At 34.1% G+C, this 8,606-nt stretch overlaps 1 protein-coding gene across 1 annotated transcript; it reads right to left on the reverse strand.

The window, feature by feature from the left end:
- Positions 1-6,671: 6,671 nt before the first annotated feature.
- On the reverse strand, positions 6,672-7,274 carry LOC148787849 (zinc finger BED domain-containing protein RICESLEEPER 1-like). The gene has a single exon (XM_088881411.1). The coding sequence runs from the start codon at positions 7,272-7,274 to the stop codon at positions 6,672-6,674; it is 603 nt and encodes a 200-aa protein (XP_088737537.1).
- Between the last annotated feature and the right edge of the window lie 1,332 nt (positions 7,275-8,606).

Consider the following 8,606-nt stretch of genomic DNA (forward strand, 5'->3'; position numbering starts at 1 on the left):
TACTTTGGGTCTACAAAAATTTGATGAATGTGATAACTCAATGAAAGTGTGGAAATAGTGTAGAAAGTGACTGTTATATTCTTTCGCAGCTGAAGATCCTCATTTGTCATTGTGTATTACAACTTTGACTTCTCATTATTGTTAATTACTTGGAAATTCCTTTCTTTTGGAAGACCTTCAGATCACATGCTACGAACCAAACTACTGGAAACATTCTTGTTAGTTAATGTCATTTGGAACAAATGGAAAGGGGAGAATTTGGCCTGGCCTTTGTTGCTGCATCTGTTATTGCAACTAAATCAGAAAATGCATGTAAAGAGATATAATAAGTAAAGCAGTGAAGTATTCTATTCTATTTTCTACTTGATGGTTCTTGATGTACTTCGATATTTATTATAATTGTGTTTTTTAAAATTAGTAGACTCATTTACGATAAAAGTCGTGCTATTAAGAGAAAATCGTGAGTTCCAAGAGAGAAGTTGTTGTCTATCATGAGATGATAGCGATTTCTTAGGCGTTTTGATGTGTTGTGCTCCCCGGAGTTTGTGGCCACTATGGGTTTCGAATACGATCTATGTTGATCGACTGGAGAAACATATTTGAAATATTAAGCATAGATGTCTTATTTAGTATGTGAATTGATGATCATTCCATGCTCTAAACTAAGATTGAGAAATGGCTGATGGAACAATAGTATCTGTATGGCATTCGGTAGCCTTAAGGTTAATGTTATTTTTATCTATTCACTAGTGTCATGAACTGTTGCTAGACAGCCACCCATGCAACGGGTGCTCTAGCGCAAAATATTTGCCAATTAAATTGTGTTTTGACACAAGTCTAAGTTTAATTGAGGGTGAACTTACAGAGTCACGCAAAACACCACACAAGGAAGTAGTAGAATTAATTTTAGAAGGAATGAATTGATTTAAAGAGTTTAAATTAATTCGAGAGATTAAATAATATGATTATTTAAATGGGATAACTCATGTGATGGGAAGCTCAAGATTTAATTAGTGAGATTAATTAAATTTGGGTTAGGTTTAATTGATTTGATAAGATCAATTTTAATCTAACCGGATGAATAATTAATAAGATCAATTAATTAGAGTTTTTACTTGGTAATTTAATGAGATTAAGTAAATTGGATTAGGCTTAATTATTTGATGGATTAATTAATTGGGCTATGAGTAGGATTTATATAAGATCAAATAAATTCCATTTGGACTTTAAGAATGGATTGCATTAACTCTATGGAGGCCCAAGCCTATTGGTTTAATTTATTTTATGAAATAAACCCAATAGGATATATATGTATGTCTATGTAGCCTTAACTTGAATATATATATATATATATATATATATAGGGTGAATAACAATTTATTCCCTTGTAATATTGAAAATGAGCACATTACTCCTAAAAATAATATACCAATTTATCTCCCTATATTTTTTAAAATGAGCAATTTACCTTCTTATACAGGGTGGTAAATTGCTTCATTTTAAAAATCATAGGGGGGTAAATTGTTATATTTTAAAAAATATAGGGAGGTAAATCGCTATATATTTTTTCATGAGGGGGTAGTTTGCATTTTTCTCTATATCTATATGTAGCCTTAACTTGAATATATGTATATATATATATATATATATATATATATAATGGATTTTGAGGATGAGGGAGTTATTCCTTGAGTACTTATGGTACTAGTACGTAGTGTACTATAGGAACATGCATTGTATCTAGTTTTGACTTGACATGCAATATATACATTAATACATACAACAGGTACACTAGATGTCTCTTGTGTGTATGTATAGTGGTATAGACTTGTGTATATGTTATTTGTCTATGATACAAAAGACAACACTCCTCTCACAACTTATCATACTTACCTATCTTCTCCTTCTCATTTCTCTCTATTTCTTGTTCGTTTTGAACTAGTTTCAGGTTAGAGTAAGGTCCTCTTGAATTTGATATACTAAGTTAATAGTAAATCAAATCTCTTATACTACATATATTTTACCTTTAGTAAGGTTTGGTGTAGACCACCTTATGGTGTATTGTGTGTTTGACGTAGAGAAGATCTCGTTAATCTTTGCGTGAGCACACGATTGAAGGAGAAAAGTTTGAAGAAAGTCTTCAAATCGAAAAGGTAAAATTTTGTGATTATATTTCCGTCAATATTATGTTACAATAGCCATTTGTTTATTTCAAACTTGTTTTATGCTTGTTGTGTGCCAAATGCCTGAGATTGAGGGATTGATTCCCTTTTCGGTTAGAATTTAAATATTTTTTATTTCATGCTTTCGTTGCATTCCTGACAAGTCCCAGGCCATACAGATTCTTTTAGTGGTATCAGACCACAGTTTGGCACTCGTGGCTATTGTTTCATGCTTTACGTGATGTAGATGGTTGTTTTAATTTTGATTAAAGCATGATATACATATTTTTTTTTTATGTTTGATTATGTGATAAAATATGTTGTGTTGCATTTTAATTTTTGGATATTATATGATGTTTTAAAAAGGTTTTAAAGAATTTTTAGGATTTAGTTTTTGTTTGTTCAAGTCATAAAAGGAAAGGAAGGATAAACAAAAATGTATGTGGCCAAGTGGTGGAGGAACCTACAACCTAGGTTCGAAACTTGGGTGTTGCAGTAGTAGGAAATATTTGCGCCCAGCGCGTGCAGGCGCTGCACACAACAGAATACTTGTATGACTCTTTAGATTCACTTTTTATTAGACTTGAGTTTGTAAATAATTTATTAAATTAAATTAAATTAAATTAATTATTTCTATAACTAGAAATAACCCACTATCATTGGTAGCCATCTAGCGACGGTCCATGGAAGTAGACTAAGTGAATAGCGTTATGAACATTCAAGCTCGAGTTCCATACGGGTGCTGTCAAACATCTCCCGGCCTAAGTCTAGGGTACAGAATTCGGGAGTCGGTTCTCATCTTTGACTAAGCATCATACTCGAGATGTGTTTACTGTGCTGATTGATATATGAGATTTCACTGTCACATACTAATAGGGGACATATTCTTTCTTAAAATCCATCGTCCTCGCTACATATTCCAACTGCACTGGACAAAGCTTATAACGATCATATCTCACGATACATTCACCACTTGCCATATCCAAGATATAGTCTTCGTATGTATACGATTGCCATGGTTTCTCAAGTTCGAGGACTAATCTCGTTTTATTGGAGCCAAAAATTTCAGGCATACCAACCAAACCTCTAAGGTTTTATATGATGATTCTCGCGAGTCAATTTATTTAATCAACTACCTTGCCAACTAACCCATTAAAATTGTATAGGCGACCTACGTCTCCTGTTGATGGAACACGACACTACAATACTTAGAGCAAGCCTCTATAGGACTCTTGATGCCCTGTCTCGAGGTCCTCGCTTGGAATGTTTCAGATTGACCTTCAAGAGTTGGTTTCAAAGCTGTCAACCTATGCGCAACCCTACTCCACGGGTTTAACCTTTTGATATATGGGCATTTGTTGTGACATTGAAACGTAGTACAATGTAAGTATTAAGCACAACAATCACATGAGCCAATGATAAATGATTTATCTAGATAATATTGCATTTATAAAGATCGATGAATAGAAGTCAATCCATTTGACTTTCTGACCACCTATTCTAACAAAATTTTATTTTAAATGCGCTTTGTAACAGTTGTGTGAAAAAAACCGTTTCAAAATTTTAAATTCTCACAAAATATTGAATTTTACGCCAAATATATTTTGATTTGGACGGTCTTTATAACGATTTTTTTAACATTAACCGCTACAAATATGAATTTTTTATTTTTTGATATACCGATTCGATCCGAGCTCTCTTATTGAATTGCTCATTCAATGAACATTCTCAATATTATGCCTTGAAGAGGACTCGAACCTCCACGCTCATGAAAAATTATAAACTTAAATTTTTCAGCATAAAAACCCTTATATAACTCAAATGTTATAAATTACAACACCCACACATATATATATGACATTGTTTGAAACAGGTTTTGGAATGCAAATATTGGAGAGGGTGTTGTAACACAAATTTGTAACGGTTTTGTTGTCGTTCCAAATTTGTAATGATTTTTGAACCAAAATTTTTGATTTGGCATTAGCCGTTACAAATCCAACGTGGCCATTTCAAAATGTGTTACAAGTTTGTAACTATTGTCGATTGGAACGAATTTTAGAACATCTCAAAAAACAAAAAAAATTGTAACGCGAGTCCTGTTACAAAAATGTCATATTTCTATCGAACACCTTGATGAAGTCAGTATTGCAGATTCGTTCCAAAGTCATTCCAAATTGGAATGAAAATTACCCGATTTCAAATTCGAGTTTTTTTTGAAGTGATAATTATATACCATGGAAGGGGTTTGCCGGCCAAATTCGATTTTCTAGAGATAGTTATATTGTGAAAATTGTGTGATTTGTGTTAATAATATATTTTCTTAATCATCTCAAATAGAAAATACTAGTAGAGTATATATATATTTTTTTACAAGAAAAGAATTTTATATTACGATGAAAGATCTGCTATTACAAGCGAGGTAACAGTAGGAGGGAGGACTGAGCTACCCTTAATATTAGAGTGTGTGAACTGAGCTAAAAAGTGAGCCATAGAGTTACAAGAACGCTTGACCCACTTGAAGGAATAGAAATGAAAACCAGCAGAAAAGGACCGTATGACTGCGGTAATAGTAGGGGTGTGCAAAAAAATCGAAAACCGGCCGAACCGAACCGAAACCGAAAATTCGGCTCGAACCGAAAACCGAACCGAAAATTTTTTAAAAAAAAAATTCGGTTTTCGGTTCGATTTTTTGGTCACCAATTCGGTAACCGAACCGAACCGAAAATCGAAATTCTATAAATAATAAAAAAATATATATATTTTATACATATAAACATTATATAATTATATATATATAATAATATTAATATTATATAATTTATATTAGTAAAACTAAAGAAAAGTGTACTATTTTTAGATATTGAATGTTAACATATTGAAGTTGTTCTACACTTGTGACTTGTACTATTAAATTAGAATTTAATTTTGGTATTTTGGTATTTGTATTTTTGGATAAAATTGCAACATTATCCCAATTTCAGCTTAAAATATCAAAATATGTTATTTTAAAAAATAAAAAATAAAAAAAATTGTTTTTTTTCGGTTTTAAAACCGAAAAAAACCGAACTTCCGTTCGGTTTTAACTGAACCGAACCGGTACCAACCGGTTCGGTTTTCGGTTTTCCAAACAGCCGAACCGAATTTTCGGTTAACCGAAAATTCGGTTCGGTTCGGTTCGATTAACTGAAATGGACACCCCTAGGTAATAGGATTGATCACTGAGAGATCCCAAGCCGAATTCTGGAGTTTGCATAACAGAGTGGTGCAGTCCCCTTCCAAAATGATCGAGTTCCAACCGTTCTACAAAGCCAAGCTAATGGCCTCGCGTGTCGCCAAAGCCTCTACTACCTCGGCATTCCCTGGTCTGTGAATACGCCTAGCTACCTAGTCCTGGCAACGAGTCGAGCTCGACACTGCATTCTCGAGGCAATGAGCTCAACTGGAGCTCGATTTACCCTGTTTTGAATTATGAGTTTGAGCACATTTATATAATAATTTATTGTTAATCGACTAATTATTTAAAAAAACAAAACAAACCTTACCAAATTCATAAAACTAAATAGAAACCACAATATATAAAGATTAAATTTGTCAATACAGCATTTAAATAAAAATGAATTAGTTACATTTATCAAAATTCAAAAATCTTTCTAAACCCATGTTTGTTCAAAAGTGACAAAGTCTGCGAAACGAAGTCGTTCTTGTCGCTATCCTCTCAAACCTACATAAAATAAATGATAATAAATTAAATAGAACCGTATAATACGATTCAACCAATATGTATATATCTTTTTGCAAGTGAATGAGAATAGCACAAGATTATCGATATAGTTTGCTAGAAAATTAACAAACCCAACAAAAAGGATAAGAAAGTTACCACGTAATTTGATATCAATATCAATTGAAGTATCAACTCCAACCTCCAATCTCAAACCTCAAATCTCAAACTTCAAACCTCAAATCCACCACATTAAGTCATCTCAAAGATGTCACAACATGATGTAATTTAAAAAAAAACAATCGAGACAATTATCGGCAGTTGAGTTACATGAAGTTACCTTTGGCACATCACCATCAAGAGGCAAATTTATATATATTGCTTTTTTGTTGCTCTGCAAATTAATGAATAAAATCCAATACACTTATAATAAGTTAGAAATAATAGTGATATGTTCAAAACTTTTAAAATACAAAAGAACTTACCAAAGATTTTTTCTTCACTCCAAAGCGTTTTCTCAGCTAATCTCTTCCGCACATCAACACTGGAACCGTATTTGAAGTCAATGATGCACGATATTTGTCTATTACTCTACTTCTTGCACTAAATGTAGCCTCAGAAGCAACAGTGGTGATCGGGATAGCTAAATATCTCTTTCCATTATCGAATAAAATCTTATACTTCAATGCATGAACTCTCGACCATTTCAAAACATCAAAGTCTTTCCCATCCTTCTTGTCCTTTTCAAATATATAACAGTTTTCCTCAAGATATAAATCAAGTTTAGACTTTTAAGGCTGAACAGATTCCACTGACTTCAGATATTCAGCATACTCAGACCAGCCACATTGAGTTTCAACATTTGTGAGATCTCGATTCGATAGTTTGTTTCTTTGCCCTTCTCCAATTGACTCGTCTTCAATGTTGGAAATAGCCACATGCTCAGAATAGAGCTCATATAATGTCTTCCGAACAATAGTAATTTGCCTCTCAACATTCTCTGAAGAATATAGTCTTGGAAAGCAGAATTCAAGCTCTCTCAACTTACACTTTGGATCCAAAATAGCTGCTATAGATATCAGCAAATTAGTCTCTCCCCAATGTTTGTCAAACTTGTTCTTCATTCTTGCAACCATGTCCTGAATGAATGTATCATTCTCTAATGACTTCTTATCTAACAAAACTTTCACTCTGCTCACCTCATTAAGAAATAAATTTGAAGTAGGATAATCACTTTCGGAAACAATGTGTGTAGCTGTCCAGAATAGCTCTAATACTGAGCACACTTTCTTTGCTTTTGTCCAATCCTCTGCACTTGGACAAATATCATAATGTGGTACCCGATCAGCAAACATTGGGAAGACATCTTTGAATTTGATTGCAGCAGCCAACATTTCATATGTTGAGTTCCACCTTGTCCGACAATCATCAACTAACTTCTTGTTTGGTAAATTCAATTGCTTCACTATCTCAGAAAATATTTGAAAGTCTTGTATCGGATCGTACTCTACACTATCACGTATAGCATCAACAATAATATCAGAAAGTCCATCTTAAGCAATATATTAAGTATATGGGCGCAACATCTTACATGGAATAGTCTTCCCTTACAAAGTAGTCTTCTTTTGTTTTTCACATTAATCTTCAGATTTTCAATAGCTGAATCATTGGCAGAAGCGTTATCTACAGATACGGTGTGGATCTTACCATCGATGCCCCAATCCTCCAAGCAGAGTCAAATGACATTTGGAATTTCAAGACCTCGAAAATGTAGGTCGAGCTCGAGCTCGAAGTTACAGAGTCGAGCTCGACTTGTTGCCAGGCCTAATTCCCACACTTGACGGAGAAAGTGACATAAGGCTAGGCATGAAGTAAGTCCTCGTGTTTGAACTGAAAAAATGGACACTTTCCAAGGAGACCCTAAATTCGTTTGGAGAGATTCATACCTATAGGTAGAGCAATATTACAAGCCCTCCAAACAAACACTTATATTGTATTGGGAAGCTTCACTTGCCACATCCTCCTCCACCACAATTGCTCTATGTGAGGAAGAGAGCTAGAACAGGGATTGTCCCCCAGTGAGCACTTTAGGTGGTAGGCACTGCGAACCGAGAAAATACCGCTACGAGAGTATTGCCACACCCATAGATCTTGCTCACCCGACTAACTAAGGGGGCAACTGAGAATTATGTCCCTATCAATCGGCTAGAACAAGTGTGTCACCTTCTCCACGTCCCAATCTCACGGATAGGGTTGATAAAATCTGATACATGAAGGCTATGGAGTTCCGTTGGGGCGGGGGAGATGGGACGGAAAGAGCATGGTCGGGGGAACCAATGATCGGACCAAACACGGACCAATGGAATATATTATTACAATATATATATATATATATATATATATATATATAAATGATAAAATAAATAAAGTAAGACTTACAATTAGAAAAGTTGAACTAATCGAGAGTCACGACACTTGTCGCTGACCTAAAGCCATGATGGTCTCCCTACGTACAGGTTTTAACAATTGACTACGACTCTAGGATAAAATTTCATTAGCTCTTAGCAGTGTCTCATCCCATGTGCACGACCACAAAGAGACTAGGAACCAATCTATAGTCACGTTGCCAAAACACTAAAATACTTATGAAAGTCTAAACGTGTTTGTCAAATTCATAAGCTGTACAAAAGATATCTCTCTCAATGTGCCAAATAAAGAAAGCTAAT

Source organism: Sesamum indicum, linkage group LG6 (assembly GCF_026168435.1).
Source record: "Sesamum indicum cultivar Baizhima isolate 11 linkage group LG6, ASM2616843v1, whole genome shotgun sequence".
NCBI classification, from domain to species: Eukaryota; Viridiplantae; Streptophyta; class Magnoliopsida; order Lamiales; family Pedaliaceae; genus Sesamum; species Sesamum indicum.